General features: G+C 52.4%; 1 protein-coding gene across 4 annotated transcripts in view; it reads right to left on the bottom strand.

Moving 5' to 3' along the window:
• Nucleotides 1-135: 135 nt before the first annotated feature.
• Nucleotides 136-15,717, bottom strand: part of B3GAT1 (beta-1,3-glucuronyltransferase 1) — a 39,799-nt gene continuing 24,217 nt past the window's right edge. For 2 of the 4 annotated variants that reach the window (XM_053963594.1, XM_053963592.1), the window contains exons 4-7: nt 14,439-14,947; nt 9,680-9,976; nt 4,124-4,241; nt 136-2,504 (exon numbers count right to left, since the gene is read on the bottom strand). In XM_053963594.1, coding sequence (XP_053819569.1) covers nt 4,155-4,241; nt 9,680-9,976; nt 14,439-14,947 — 893 coding nt within the window. In that variant the 3' untranslated portion in view covers nt 136-2,504; nt 4,124-4,154. The remainder of the gene's footprint in view (nt 2,505-4,123; nt 4,242-9,679; nt 9,977-14,438; nt 14,948-15,717) is intronic. The other 2 variants (XM_053963593.1, XM_053963591.1) reach the window with 2 other exon arrangements.

The raw sequence follows: 15,717 nt of genomic DNA, 5'->3' as shown, positions 1-15,717 counted from the left end.
CCTTAGGGAGAGGGAGAGATCAAACCCGAGCTGTGAATCCTTCAGAACCTCCAAGGAGTCGCTGCTTTCTGTGCCAGTACCAGGACTGAGGCTCTGAGAGAAACACCAGACTGTGTCTGTAAGGGAGGTGCAGGGTATTCTGGCTCTTAGAAACCATCATTTTATTTAACAAATTTAAATACAGTTTGTTTAAAACTGAGAACAGACAGTGCAGCTGGAACACACTCCATCCTGGCCAGGTCTGGTCACATCTATCTCTGCTCCCCAGGGCCACAGCAGCTCTGGGACAGCTGGAAGGGCCCAAGCTCCTGTGGGCAGAGCAAATGTGCAGGGCTGTGTTCAGGACTCCATCCTTTGCATTTTTCTGAAAGTTATTTCCTTCCGAGGAGGGGAGGTTGGAAGCCAGCAGGGACTGGAATTCCGATCAGTGAACCAAAACATGCAGCTCGGAGAGGACATCAGTTGGAAACTATTTCAGTGCTATGAAAACTTGGTAGTCCTTGAAAAATGTCTCTTTTCCACTGCAGGGTTTGCAGACTGAAGGGAACTTGGAAGGCCAGTACAATAACAGAATAAATCTACTTGAGTGCAGTTTTAATCCAAGGTAACAATACCTGTTCCCATAGAGCAGCCAGCAGCATCCAACACTTTCTTGCCAAGTGGTGCTTCAGCCACTGCATCTAAAAGGAACATTTTTGTAAAGGCTTCTGTGGCTGGGAACTAAAGAATGAGACTTTTCCCCAACGGTTCTGATATACACTGGGAGAAAATAACTTACAAAAAATATTTTCCTTTGAAATATCAGGAAATACACAATGTCATTAGTCCAAGGGGAGACTTCTGCACCGTGAGCCAACAATCAAACCCAGAGTGTTTTAATAGTTCTATGTGTTAGGGCTAAAAATAACCAAGTCTATTGCAGGATTACTTTTTTCCCTCAGTTCAAAGGTAAAATTGTGCTTCAAAATTTTTGAAGGAATTGGGACAGCGCTGGGGGGGTGGTGGTGACAAAGGTTTGACAACAGTTATGAAGGGGGAGGGAATTTAGGGGTTTTGGCTGGGGAGAAGGAGCCTGTTGTACCTCACTTTTTATCTCAGCAAGTTTGGCAGTCTCAAAGAGAGTCACCCATGGTGGCAGCACCACCAGGTGGTGACAAAACAGAGCCCTGAGCCCAGGATCCCCTTCCCAAGGGTGCTGCTCTCTCCCTCATAGGGGACTGGGAGCTGCTCCAGGGTGGCTTTTCACACCAGCTCTGCAGTAGCAGAAAAAGGGGCTGGGGCTGGAGGATACACTCCAGTCAAATGGGAAATGCACTAAAATTGCCTCTTAGCATCCAATGCCTGCTTTGAAGCAGTTTTAATTTTTAAGAGTGGAAATTTACCTTTAAATAGGAGCACCCTTCAGAGAATCCCACACCTAATGCTCACAGGAACCAAATTAGGGCCAAACAGGATCAAGATCTGGATGAATATTATGATGTATGGCCCCAACAATCTCATTAAACCCCACTTCCCATTATTTTAGCATTTTTAGAGATCCATATGCTGGAGACATGAGTCCAACCAGGATCAGTGGTGGTGGTCAGCAGCTCCCTGATCCTGTCCCTCCACCCCACTCTGAGGTCTTCTAAGATGGGGACAAACCTTTTAGCAGGGATGGGACAAGGGTTGATGGTTTTAAACTCAAAGGGGATAGATTAAAAGGACATTTTTTACAATGAGGGTGATGTCACACTGGCACAAGTTGCCCAGAGAGGTTGGGGATGCCCCATCCCTGGGAATATTCAAGGCCAGGAGCAACCTGGTCCAGCTGAAGGTGTCCCTGCCCATGGCAGGGGTTAGACCAGAGGACCTTTAAAGTCCCTCCCATCCCCAACCCTTCCATGATTCCATGACCACAGAGGAACGTCAGGGTGCCCCCAGACTGTGAAACTGAGGAAGGAAAAGGAGAGGGAAATCAGAGAACAGTGATGCTTAAAGGGTTTGTTCTAACCCGCCTCGCTTTCCCCCGTCCCCCAAGCCCTTCCTGTCTTGTGCAGCGTAACAAACACTGACTAAAGGAGGTTTAAAATTAAGGGCTAAGGTGCCATCTCCTAGGCAGCTGTCCCCTCCACGGCCAGAGAGCTGCTCAGGCTGTCTCACACATGGCCACAAAGTTCGTGTTTCTCAGCAAAACCAGTCCCCGGGGGCCACTGCCGCGGCTCTCACCCTCACCCAGGTGCTGGCACGCAGCCCCTGCTCGGTGCAGCCACGTGCCAGACGAGCCTCGGCGCCGGGAGCTGCCAGTCCTGGCTTTCTGTGCTTTATTCTCCACCTCCGGAGCGTCTGCCTGTGCTCCGAGTCCAGGAGGAAGGGCAGGGGATCCGGGGATTGATGGATGCAGTGGTGCTTGGCTTTTCAGAAGGCTAAAACTCGTGGGAGTCAGCAGAGGTCCTGGCTCCCGCCTGGCTGGCTGGGTGGATGCTGTGGAGAGGAACCTTGCAGGCTGTGCATGAAGAAATCTTCTGCAAGAGACACAAGCAGCGTGGGTATCACCCCTGAGCCTCACTGCAGAGCCATCCCAGAGCCCTGTGCCCCACTGCAGAGCCATCCCATAATCCTGTGCCTCACTGCAGAGCCATCCCATAACCCTGTGCCCCACTGCAGAGCCATCCCATAATCCTGTGCCTCACTGCAGAGCCATCCCAGAGCCCTGTGCCTCACTGCAGAGCCATCCCAGAGCCCTGTGCCACTGCACAGCCATCCCAGAGCCCTGTGCCACTGCACAGCCATCCCATAACCCTGTGCTATGCTTCAGAGCCATCCCATAACCCTGTGCCCCAATGCAGAGCCATCTAAAGCCCTGTCCCACTGCAGAGCCATCCCATAACCCTGTGCCTCACTGCAGAGCCATCTCAGAGCCCTGTGCTATGCTTCAGAGCTATCCCAAAGCCCTGTGCTTCATTGCAGAGCCATCCCATAACCCTGTGCCTCACTGCAGAGCCATCCCATAACCCTGTGCCTCACTGCAGAGCTATCCCAAAGCCCTGTCCCACTGCAGAGCCATCCCATAACCCTGTGCCTCACTGCAGAGCCATCCCAAATCCCTGTCCCACTGCAGAGCCATCCCAAAGTCCTGTCCCACTGCAGATCCCAAAACTGTGCTGCCTGGGCAGGGGGAGCAGCACTGGGGCCAGCGCTGGGGAGCCGCAGCCCCTCTGCAAAGCCTCTCCCTGGCACAGAGAAGCTGCTGCAGGCTCTCCTCCTGCCCTGCCAAGGTCACAGAGCAGCAGGCAGGGCTCCATCCTGCTTCCCCCAGGGAATGGGACAGAAGGGAGCTCATTGCAGGTACAAATTCACCACTGCTGAGCAAATCCACCCCCTTCCTACTCTTGCTTCTCAGGACTCAAGAGCAGCAACCTCCTCTCCCTCCAGGCCTGGTTCTACACTCCAGTGAAAGGGAGCTGTGCATTTATTTTTTTGCCCACAGTAATGAAGGGCAGCTCCACAGGATGCAGATACAAGTGAATAGCTCATCCTTCACCCCTGCAAACCAACTGCAGGAACACCCAGGGCATGAACAAACATCAGTGTGTGTGTTCTCTCCTCCTTCCCACTGGAAAAGACACCCCATGCTCTCCTCAGGTGAACAAACACCTCAGGTGGGGTTTAATCCACACCTTCCAGACTCGTCACTGCCTCTCTGTGGCTTCAGAGTGGGGCTAAATTAAATATTTCCCTCAGTGAAAGCTTCTGCCTGACCAAAAATCTTTTTGCTGGTACTGCTCTAGCTTTCCTCAGATGTTTGCAGATGGGTGAATCCACACCCTTCACCCCTGTGCTTTAGCTATATTAAAGTTAATAAGACAATCTTGTTTACACAAGGATTTTTCTTAATGGTGCAACTTCTGCCTAAACTCCTACTCCCTGCATTTTTCTTCCCCTCAACCTCTCAGCAGGTATTTTGTCTTAAAAATAGATTAACTTTAGAAAAGAGAGATTAGAGAATGGTCTTGAGAAGTTTAGTAGTAAGGGAAGGTCGGGGTTATGAAAAATGGAAATGAAAAAGCACATTTAAAAGAGCTTTTATCTTTCTCCTGCCCCTGTGTAGCTTCTCATTGCTGTTAGAAACACGTGCTCTTACCTGCTGTTGGTCTCTGCTCAGTCATGCACAGTCAGATTTCCACGTTGGGATCTGTGAATCCTTTCTTGCCCTCGTTCACCAGCACAGGCTTCTCTGTCCTTGTGTGCCAGACTAAAATCTGAAGAAGCCAGCAGGAGTCATTAGCTGCACCTCTCCAGTGCACTAAGAAATATTCCTGCTCATTAAATCAATAGTGCAATTTAACCAGCCACCCTGGAGCCTAATGGTGCATCCACTGCTGAGAGGGGCTTTGCATAAACCTTCATTTAGGCAGAGCTGCTGCTCTGCAAAATGCACAGTGCACAGAAATCACCGTTTTACAGTGTGCTGTCGTGGGACATTAACCTGCTCCTTCCATGTAGTTATCGAGCAGCTCCCTCCAAAGGCTCATCAGCCTTCCAATGGGGTAAGGCAGCTCCCTCCCAGCCTGGGATCACATCCCTGCCTCCCCACAGCTCCTCAGCTGCTCCTTGCTTATCACCTTACACCCTCGGCCTGTGGAGTCGCTGGGAGGGGAAATGCAAATTCCTGACATTTAGGTGATGTTGGGAGGGAAGAGGCATCATCAGCTCTTCCCATCACCACCCCTGCCTTTGGCTGGGGGAAATAGAACCTGAATTCTTCATCCCATCCCTGAAAATCCATTACTGGGGAGCAGGCATCAGCCTGCCCCCTCACCTCGGCATCACTTCTCTTTTCACTTTTAAATCCTTTCTAAAAAGCTGCAGGAGTGTCACTGAGCTGGGACTCACTGCTGCTGCTGAGGCAGGAGCTCATTCCAGAATCCTCCCTTCCTCCCACGAGCTCCGGGCTGCACACACCCTCTCATAACCCAGCATTCCCCTCTGGATCCCCCCAAAAGCCGCCTCCCCAATCCCTTTGGAATGCCGGCCCCATACAGGCACCCCTATTCTGTACCAGCTATTAAAACCCCTCCCAAACTTGCTTAAAACAGAACTGCAGCTTCTCCTAAAGGCTTCCCTCTGTCTTGGCAGTGAAGTTGCACAGAGATCAACATCTGTGGAGGAGAACTGGCAAAATCTGAGGTGGCTGAGTATTTCAGGGGGGCTGTTATAGGAAATTGTTTCTGCTTGCTGTGCTCGGAGCGTTCTGGAAGCTGCTTAAAATACGCAATTATACTCATTGCTTTCCTCCTCGAACCGGGATTGCTGGGAGCAGCTTTATCCTCTCTGAACAGGTTTCCTGCTTCCCCTCACCTGTGCCTGGCTGGTTCCCACCTCGTGGGGTTTCCCTCTGGTTGCCATGACAATCCCCTGCACACCGAATCCTGCAAACCTCTTCAAACCAGTGCCCGCCTTCCTGAAAAACCAGGCCACGTTCCGCTTCTAAAGGATGAACAAAGCACCTTTCAAACCCTCCTGGTTCAAGCAGGGCACCTTCCCCCCCCTTCCCAAGGAACTTGTTTGACCAAATTCGTTTCTGATGTGAGCAGTCACCTCCTGCGTGGAGCTTAAATCTCTGCTAATACTGAAGCGGTAGAGACCAACTGCTGGCTGCAGTGGGTCCAAAAACCCATTTCATCATCCCCCACAAGCATTCAGAGCCCGCTCATCAAAGCCACCCTTGATTCCAGCCCTGCTCCCCCCACGGCAGCGACGCTGCTGCGATTACTGCGCTGCTTGCCCAGGAAAAGGCAAACCCCAGCAGGGCTCACGAGAGCTCTCAGGGCTCTGCAATGATGGAGAAAGGATAAAGCAGGTGCTGGAGAAATCCTGTAGCCAGTTCTCCTCTTCAGAGAGAGCTGGTGAGAGCCCTTCGTGCTGCTGTCCCTCCACACTCAGCCCTGCTATGGCCCAGGGGCTCACTCACACTTCAGCAGCTCTGAGTACACACTCCACCAGCAGAGGACCAAAGCTACACATCACCAGTGCTCTCCTTCAATTGGATCCCACTTCTGCTCTCTTAAAGCCAAACGCCAAAAAAGGGCAGATTAAATGGGCTAAAACAGACCCATTTTCAGAGTTTGCAGCTTGATGCAGCAGCTTTTACCATTTTTCATGCTGTGCTTCTTAACGTGGGAGGTAGATCACCATTTACTACAGAAACATTTGCTTTTCCTTTCAGCCAGTGCTTGTTTTTTTCAACAAGCAGCGTGTTTTATGCCTCAGAGAAGCTTTGGCTCTCTCACAAGGGACCAAACAGTGAGGGAGACCAAATATCTGACTTTTCCTGAGCAGTGGTTTCACACAGATCACTCGAGGGACTGTCCTTTAAAAACACTACTGCAAAACCCTTCCACTCATTACAGCCCTGCCATTCAGAGTCACAGGACTCAAAACAGACTGAGGAGGTCACAAGGCTCCATCTCCAGAGCAGAACAATTCATTGGCTCCCAAGAGGAGATGAAAAAGCAAACAGAAGAGTCCAACCTGCACTGGGAGGGGATCACAGGGTTTCCAGCACCCTCCCAGGAGGGATTCAGGAATTGTTGTTTGAAATGGAAAGTACAGAATGGGAAAAAAGAGACACCAGGCTGAAAGAGCAGCTCTGCTCCCCGTTCTCCAGCCTGACAATAAATGTTCCCCAGCTGTGGCATTATGGTGCCCATGGGCCTCTGTCTCTGCTTTAGTCCTCCCTGGCTGAGCTCACTGCAGATTGTTCCCCTGGGTGTCCATAGAACATGGGGAGCAGAATGTTCCCCCTTTCCATCAGCCTGACAGGAATGCCAAATCTCAGACCTCTCTCCTGTGCCAAGGGATTGAAGAGAGGATGGTTTGATTTGGGGGCGTGGGGAAATGCACAAACAGCAGAACTCAAATACAGAGAACCCTTGCAAAGCCCTGTTTCCTTACAGCGCCAGGATAAACCAATCCTTCCCTCCTCATAAGAGGGATAACTTTCTCCTCAGAAACTACTACCAACTTCCTTTACTTTCTCCTTCATTTTGTGCAGTTCCCAAATCCAAGAAAATAAGCATGATATGTGATCTCTGGCCTAAACTTCAGCTTTTTGCAGGAGTGTGTGTTTGTGGGCTGAATTCTGATCAATATTTCCAGCACCAGCAGTGCACACAGGGAAGGCAGCATTTTTGGAGAACAGATGTCTGTGCTTATCTTACACATTCCTCTGATCCCTCCTTAATGACTCTGTCTAAGCACATCATAATTTTTAATGTAAATCTCCCTGCAAAGCAGGTGTGTGGTTATGTTTAACAGAAGCAGAGCATGACAAGTGCTGGGAGCACAGGGGAGAGAGAGGAGCCTGTGCTTAGATCTGGGGCTCACAGGACCCCAGACCACAGCTGGCTTTGGTCCTTCTCTGGCCCACACTCTTCCCCTGGTACAATGGGTGAGTAAAAGCAAAAGTGGAGATTTCCAGGGAAATGGAGGCTGCTGGCCCGGCTGAAGCAGCAGGGCAGAGCTCAACCTGCAAAGCTGCACTTGGAGCTGCCAGGAGCAGAAAGCATTCAGCTCACAACAAGGACCCTTGTGAGCTCTCCCCAGCCCAGCCAAGAAAAGACCTCAGACTGCTTCTGATGCTGGGCAGCAATCCCCACTGCTTCCTCCCCATCCCTGACCTGTGTCACAGCCCTGCCTGGCTCCAGCACCCTTTGTTTCCTCCTGCCTGGAAGCAACATTTTCCTTCCTCTCCTTCCTCCAGGGCTGTCATTCCCCACCCCAGCCTTTCAGCACAGCTTCCTTCCAGCAGGTTTTTATTTACAGCAGGGACAATGGACCAAAGACTGGATAACTGGCCACGGAGTAAACACCCCTAATTTTCTGTACAGAGTCAAAGCAGCCTGTGAATCTCTCCTGCCTGTTGGAAACACATTGATTTCCACACAGCGCCCAGGAACAGGAATCTAATCTTAATCCAAAGTCTTTCCCCATTCTTGGGAGGCTGGTTGGGTTGTTTGTCCTGCTGCTGAACAGCCAAAAACACAGAAATGTGGATTCAGAGTGGCACAGCAGGTATCAGATAAAACCCAGACTTGCTCCTTCCTGTCAGCTCCTCCTCCTCATTCCTGGATTCCTTGTGAGAGCACTGCTGAACATTTGGATTCCTGTTTTTTTCCATGGCTCTGGAGCAGAGCACATGGAAATCAGGCAAAGGGTATTAGTCACATTTTCTTTCCAATCCCAAAAAGGATGGAGACCTGGATCCAGCACTGAGGCTGTTTGCAATAACATTTTATTTGCAATAAAAGAACAATTCTGTTAGGGTAATTAAGCAATAAAGACTCTCTAAATCAGTCTGGCTGATGTTTATAGAAGATAAAGGTGTGACAGTGCTACACGGGGGTCTCTGATCTCAGAGGGACCCCCAGCACACCTTCAGTATTTAGGGAACGCACCCATAAAGCTTCAAAGCCCTTGGCAGCACCTTTGTGGCTGATGGGCTGTGATTGATGCCTGTCACTCTAACCAGCTTTATCTCGTGGTGTCTCCCACACTCCCTGTCAGCCCAGACAGATTCATCTCTCATCTCAGACTGGGAAGTTTTCAGGAGAAGAACCATCCGTGCTTTCTGTGTTATTTAGCACACGGGGTCCTGCTCCCTGACCCAGCACTGTGTACAGGCAGCATTGATCAGTCAGCTGACAGCAGTAAAATCCCCCCAAATGGAGCTTCCTGGAAGCCTCCTGGAGCTCACAGCAACATCCCAGGCGCTACAGCATTTCTGTATTATCTCTGACACTGAAAAATCCAGGTTTTTGTTGGGCACCTGCAGCACAGATACTGCACAGATGTCAGGAGGGAGAAGACAATTTGGCAGCAAGGCAGAGATTGTGTGAGCAGCCCTTCCCTGCAGCCAGGAGAGGCTGTGGCTGCTGCTCCTGGTTACAGCTCACACGGCCCACAGAGCAAACCTCAGCATGTCTCAGCACTCAAACCCCCACTCGGGAATTCACGTTAGATAGCTGACACTTCACCCGTGGGACTCCCTGCTCCAGGGGATCAGCCAGGCCACAGGACAGCCTACCTTGAAAATAGTATTTTTTAGGGGTAATGTAAGAAAGAAGAACAGTTACAGGGGAGAGAAGACTATTTCAAGGTTTATGCAACCACTCTCAGCCTGCAGCCAAAAGAGGTTAAGTGCCCTCCACACGTTTCAGTGCATAATCCCCCGTTCCCAGCTTCCATGAAATGGGGGGGTGCTCCCTCCAAACACAGAGCAGCAGCCTGGAGGAGACTGAGGGGAGGCTCACAGCCATCTGCAGTCTCTTCATGAGGGACAAGCACTGATCCCTCTTCCTTCTGTTGAGGACCCAGGGGATGGCTGGAGCTGAGCCAGGGCAGGTTTAGGTTGGATTTAGGGAAAGGTTCTTCCCCCAGAGGGTGCTTGGGCACTGCCCAGGCTCCCCAGGGAATGGGCACGGCCCCGAGGCTGCCAGAGCTGCAGGAGGGGTTGGACAGCGCTGCCAGGGATGCCCAGGGTGGGGTTGCTGGGCCAGGAGCTGGACCAGAAGATCCCTGTGGGTCCCTTTTAGCTCAGGATGTTCTGTGATTCTGTGAAGTGACAGAATGATGGGGAAAACCGGGTTTTCTCCCCCCTCCGGCTCCTCAGCAGCCCCGCACGAGGACCAGAGCATACCTTAGTGCAATTGGCGGCCTTGGGCTCGAGGTCGTTGAGGGTGACCAGCTCGCGGAGCAGGCTGCTCTCCTGGTAGCCGCCCTTGACTCCGCGCAGTTTGAAGTAGGCCTGAGAGCGCTGCAGGATGAGCCTGAGGTTGACGGCAAAGCCGGCCATGTCGATGGCGAAGGGGCGGTGCGGGTCGAACACGGTTTTCCAGCCGTACACCTTCCCCGCCGCGTTCACCTTGGGCGACTCATAGCGCAGGCCGCCCACGAAGGCCACGGGCCACACCGACACCTTCCTGGTGCTGCGCATCTGGGGGCGAGCACACACGGGCGTTAACACGGCCGGGCGGGTCTGGGGGCTCGACCCCCTTCCCAGAGAGAGGTCCCAGAGACAATTTTCTAGGGGTTCAGGCAGTCCTTCAGCCACCAGGTAACCTCAGCAAAGGGCAGGCAGCTCAGCTCAGCAGTGATTTCAGCTCTGCCTTGCGAGGTGTCCCCAGGCCACATGGACAAAGAGACAGGAGCGCAGTTCCACAGGGGTAGCTTTTATTGCAGCACCCTGAGAAGGAGGCCAGGGACGACAGCTCCATCCAGAACAGGGCAGAAACTGGGGTTTTATGGGGAAAAGCAAGGGCGGTACAAAGGGGGGAAATCCAATGGGTTACAAAGAATCTACACGGGACCCCAAAGCAAGCTGGGAACTCACCATGACCAGGGAGGGTTTCTCAGTCCAGGAGGGTTGAGATGATCTTATCACAGCCCACTCAAGGGACATCTCTCCAAGGGAGAGGCCTGGCATGCCCGTCTGTCTCCACACACAGACACATGCTGGCTGCCACCAGCCCCCGGCACAACCACCTCACCTGACGCCTTAGGATTTTGGCTTTTATATTTTTCATATGTATTTTTACATCCTGTACTGCTTTGGTGTATAGCTCCAAACTCCATATGGAATGTTGGCTGCTTTGTCCACATTTTGGTCAGACAAAACAATTCCTCTAGGCCTGAAACTCAAGCACACCTCACTGTCTCAGCATAAACAAAAAGTGAGTTAGGGGGGAGCAAACTGGGGGTAAATGAACTTCATTGCCTAAAGCTGAAATTAGAGGATTAACCCTGATATGTAAATGGACCAAACTTAGATCTGTATGAAAACCCCATGACCATCGTCCATTTTGGGTGTAGCCCCCTGGGGAGGCTTCATCTGCTCATAATGTACCTGAAGGCCCTTCATTAAATATATCCACTCTTATTCCCTTAATCTTGTCTGGCCTGTTTTTAGGTAAGCCTGGAAAAGGCATCAACCTGGGATCTAACGGTCCTGAGCTGCAGCTGGAGCCAACAACCTGTGCTCCACTGTGGCAGGACATCACCCCTCTACCATGGAAAGCTTTTCTACTCTGTCCATCTCTGTGCACAGCTCCAGACATTCTCCCCCCTCGCAGGAATTGGTGAGATAACCCAGGCTGGACAGATGTCCAGCAGTGAGTGCTGTGTCCAGGTCTGGGCCCTCAGTTTGGGAAGGACCTTGAGATGCTCGAGCACATCCAGAGGGGATAACGAGGCTGGAGAGGGGCTGGGAGCACAAACCCTGTGAGGAACGGCTGAGGGAGCTGGGGGTGTTCAGCCTGGAGAAAAGGAGACTCAGGGCTGACCTCAGCACTCTCTACAACTCCTGAAAGGTGGCTGTGCTCAGCTGGGGCTGGGCTCTTTCTCCAGGCAGCACTGACAGGACCAGAGGACACAGCCTCAAGCTGCACCAAGGGAAATACAGGTTGGATATCAGGAAGAAATTCTTCACTGAAAGAGTGATTGTGCACTGGAATGCTCTGCCCAGGGAGGTGGTGGAGTCACCATCCCTGGATGTGTTTAAAACAAGACTGGATGTGGCACTCGGTGCCAGGGTTTAGTTGATGAGGAGGTGTTGGGTCATAGGTTGGACTTGGTGATCTTAAAGGTCTTTTCCAACCTGGTTCACCAGTGTGATTCTGTGATCTCTGGTGCCAGGGAGGTGAGACTGCCAGCTGACAATAAACATCTGAGATGTAGAGAGACAAGCTAGGAATTCCTGACTGGAAAGACACTGCTTTTACAACTGTAAAAGCTACACAAATTTCCACAGAGGCAGCAGTCTCCTGCACACTCCCTGGAAAGGTGTAGGGCTCCTTCTCGAAGCTTGGATGCATCTTCATGGTTGCTTTTCCAGAAATTGAGATCCTATGTGTGTCCCATCAGAAACTGGATCCTAATCTACACTATTTCTTCACTAGCTGTAATATAGGTACCTTATTATCATCATGAACTGAATTGTTCGTCTACTAGTAGTGTTTCTTTGTTTCTCCTGTAGAGTAAGCAACCTGTTTAAGTCTTATGGCTGTTTTCCCTGGTCTATTCAATAAATAATTCATGTTGTAATAGGCCTGATCAGTCGTTATTAAGAACTTGTGAGCAAGAGTGGGTTTTGGGGTGCTGGCCACCTCAATAAAGCTGCTGTCTGCTGCCAGAGGCCTGGGCAGAGGCAGGGAGCTGTCCAAGCTCTCCCCTCTCCATTTGCAACATCCACCCCCAAGCAGTTCCACCCCAGGCAGCGCCTCTGTGGCTCAGACCTCAGCACCCATCTGTAAAAGGCTGCCCATCCCACAGCTGGAGACGTGAAGAGCTTTGGAAAGTGGCAGCTAACAACAGCAATGGCCACAGAACCCAGCTGGACTCAGCACTGAAAACAGAGCTGCCAATAAGGGACACCTCTGGGATTTATGAGTGGGGCTTTTGTCCAGCTGTTGGGCTCCACATGGGCAAACCAAGACACGGGAGGTAAGCACCTTGTCCGAGGCAATGCAGGAATGGCACATCTAGGAAGAAAGGTGGTCTCTACTAAGGTATTTAAGCTGCAATCTCAGGCTATGTAAGGCTAAGGGCATCTCCAGAGTGGGGCACTGCAGCTGCCAGCCTGGGGGACAGCTGGGAAGCACAGCCTCTCCAGACATTCCCAGCAGGCAGGACAGTCCTGTCCTGCTGCTCCTGCCCTGTGGAACAGGGTGCCTCTGCTCCCTGTGGTCACCAGAAATGGAGCGGAGCCACCGGGGCCCCTCTGGCCACCTGCCCTTGCCAAGGCAGGGCAAGGATGTAAATGCCACTCACCCCCAGCACCCTGCCCTGCTCCCTGGCAGGCTCAGCCTCCTGCTCCGCTCTCAGCTCACTCTCTTAGATCAGGGCTCTCCCAGAGCTAATCTCATCACTGCTAATTACTGCAAACGAGAGCAGAAGAGCTCTGGCACTTGCCCTTCTGCATTATACAGCTGCTAACGGCAGCCCCTGTCCACGGGGAGCAATAATGTGTGCCTCCTGCATTTCACAGCACATTTCCTTGGCTCAGTGACCTTAACTGCAGAGACATATCTGAGAGGAGAAGCCTCTACGAGCACACCCACAAGTGAATGAAGGAACCTTTCTGCTTTATTCATGTGAGGAGTCTGTCTCAAGATGCCAACGGAGCCAGCCTCAAAGGGGACGGGGGAAGAAAGAAATTCAGCCTGAATTCACTCTCAGCTGTCAAAGCATGTGCATTCCTGTGGCTGTGCAAGCTAAAGTGAGAGCCATTGGGGAAGGGAAAGAGGCATGGATGAGGAAATAAACAGGAGATCCCTGGTATGAAAGCGGGCAGCTGGTGGGGAAGGAAACAATCCTCCTTTCTCGTCCCTTGCTGCAAGAGTTTGGCCTCAAGAGAGCAAGGGAACAAGTAATTTCTGAACTGGAAGCCAGGTGAGCTACCTGGCACTGTAAGAACTTCCAAACCTGCAGACAGGAGCTCATTTAGAGCCCCCGCTGGGCTGGAACAAAGAGCAAAGGTGGGAAAGCCTGTGGAAAATCTTCCCCTGCTCAAGCCCAACCAGATTGTCAGGACATGCTGAAATTCAGCCCTGGAGCTGCAAACTTCCAGGGGGAGATCTCAACCTCTCTGCCTGCTGATAGCAGCCTGGGAGACATCCATGCCTGAGTGCTGGAATAGGAATTGCTCCAGGGGGAAAAGCTGCACACATCTCCTAACACAGACATCCCTCCCCCAGGCAGTGCATGAGGGCTCTGCTTTTCCAGGAGAAGAACCAAAACCTCTGACAAACTCCTCGTGTGTGCAGCAAGGCAGAGACCAGCACAGGGAACATCTCTGAACGAGATGTCCCGGGAAGGCTGTGGCTGTGCTAACACAGCTCAGGGGTGGCTCTGACAGGGCGCTGCTGCTCAGCCGGGGTCTGGAGCAGGCTCCAGGGTTTAACCCTGGGGTGGGAGCAGGCAAAGGCACACGGCAGGGAAGGAAAAGGATCCCTCAGATGAAAGCAGACAGGATTTAACAGACAGCCAAGTGGTGGAGGAGGAAGGTGGATAACATCAGATCAGCTGGAAATCTCCGGGATGAGGCGAGGAAGGAGGATGGCTGAGGTTTCTTTGCACGTTGGACAGCAGGGGATGTTCCAACCCTAACAAGGCTCGCCACAGGGGAAGGCAGCTCCTCATTAGCTCCCCTTCCATGGAAGCTGCCTCCTGATCACAGGCACAGACAAAGCGGGGTTCCCATTGCTTCCCACGGGATGCTTTGGCTCTGGAAACACACAGGGTAACGGAGCTCCAGAGAGAACCAAAGCACAGCTGCACTGACTACAGGACTAACCCAGAGCTCAGGAGAGGAGCCCAGCATCTCCTCAGCACGCCCACAGCATCTCTCACCCCCTCCCCAGGCTAATCAGCCACATCCCTCCCCCCCAGCAGGCCCTTACCTCCTCGAAGAGCTCCAGGCTGTAGGTGTTATCATCATCAGCAAAGTAAACAATCCCGGGCTGGCTGTTGTTTTTGTTAAAGGTCTCTCTCAGCCACCTGAGGGCCAGGTTCCTCTGCATGGTGCCGCGGGGGATGCGGGGGTCCCGCATGTCCCCGCGCAGTTTGTAGTTGCGGGGCGTCTCCACGTTGAGGTGGGTGTAGTTGAGCCCCGTGTCCCGCAGCAGGCGGGTGATGAGCGGCGTGCGGCGCTGCGAATCCTCCACCAGGATCCAGTGCAGGTTGGGCACGTGCAGGAGCGTGTTGGCCAGCCGGGTCAGCTCTGCCTTCTGCACCGGCCGGCTGTAGGTGGGGGTGACCACGTGGATGGTGGGCAGCGTGTCTGACCACGGGGGTGGGCGCGTGTAAACGTACTCTGTCCTCACCACCTCCACAATGTCCCGGTCCGACAGGCAGTATTCCTTGGAGTCCAAGCCTGCAGCGAGATCACGCTGGGAGTCACCACCATCATCTGGGCAAGGGCATGGAGAGAAGAGAGAGCCGCATGGACTCGGGCGTCCGGCACCCCCCGGCTGAGCCAGCGGGCCGTGGCCACCAGCGGGTCACCCTCGTGGCCAGGAGAGGAAACAGGCTCGGGTGGAGGCTTTCATAGGTAAGGGCACGGATAAATAAAGGAATCAGGGACAAACACACGTGAGAAAAGGAAGATTCTGCTGCTAGAAAACCAGCACTGAAAAAGAAAAAGGCCTGAGAGCCCGGGACAACTGGGCTGAGTGCTCACAACAAGCAGCTTCAAAAAGCACCCAGAAGAGATAGGATTGTAGAGCAAGTAGGTCCAGATAAAGAAAATAGCCACATGTAATGGTGGTCCATCATCCATGAAGAGCTCCCCTGCTCTGGGCACCATGCTCACTGAGGCAGGACTCAGATCTGCATTCAGGAACTGGAGCAGCTGGACTGGGAGGCAGGGAAAAAACTGGTGGAAAACACCAGGCCAGTGAAGATCCGCAGCAGCACGGTCTGGGCAGGACACTGCAGTGCCCCACAGATCTCTGACAGCCACAGAGAAGTGGGGAAAGACACACTTCAAATCCAGAAATGGAGTGCCTGTAATTGTAGGTTTTCTCCTGCAGAGACTTTCCCCTGCCTCTAACTAACCTGCCTCAAAAAGGCCCCTCCAGCCTCTGAACAGAACAGCCCCCTCGGGGATGCAGATATGAGCAATGAACAGCCTAAAGATCAGATACTCTGATCCAAACATTCAAAATCCCTGCAAACTGC

The sequence above is a fragment of the Vidua chalybeata genome, chromosome 23 (assembly GCF_026979565.1).
Source record: "Vidua chalybeata isolate OUT-0048 chromosome 23, bVidCha1 merged haplotype, whole genome shotgun sequence".
NCBI classification, from domain to species: Eukaryota; Metazoa; Chordata; class Aves; order Passeriformes; family Viduidae; genus Vidua; species Vidua chalybeata.
The sequence above is the reverse complement of the archived record's forward strand: the minus strand, read 5'-3'. Positions and strand labels throughout refer to the sequence as shown.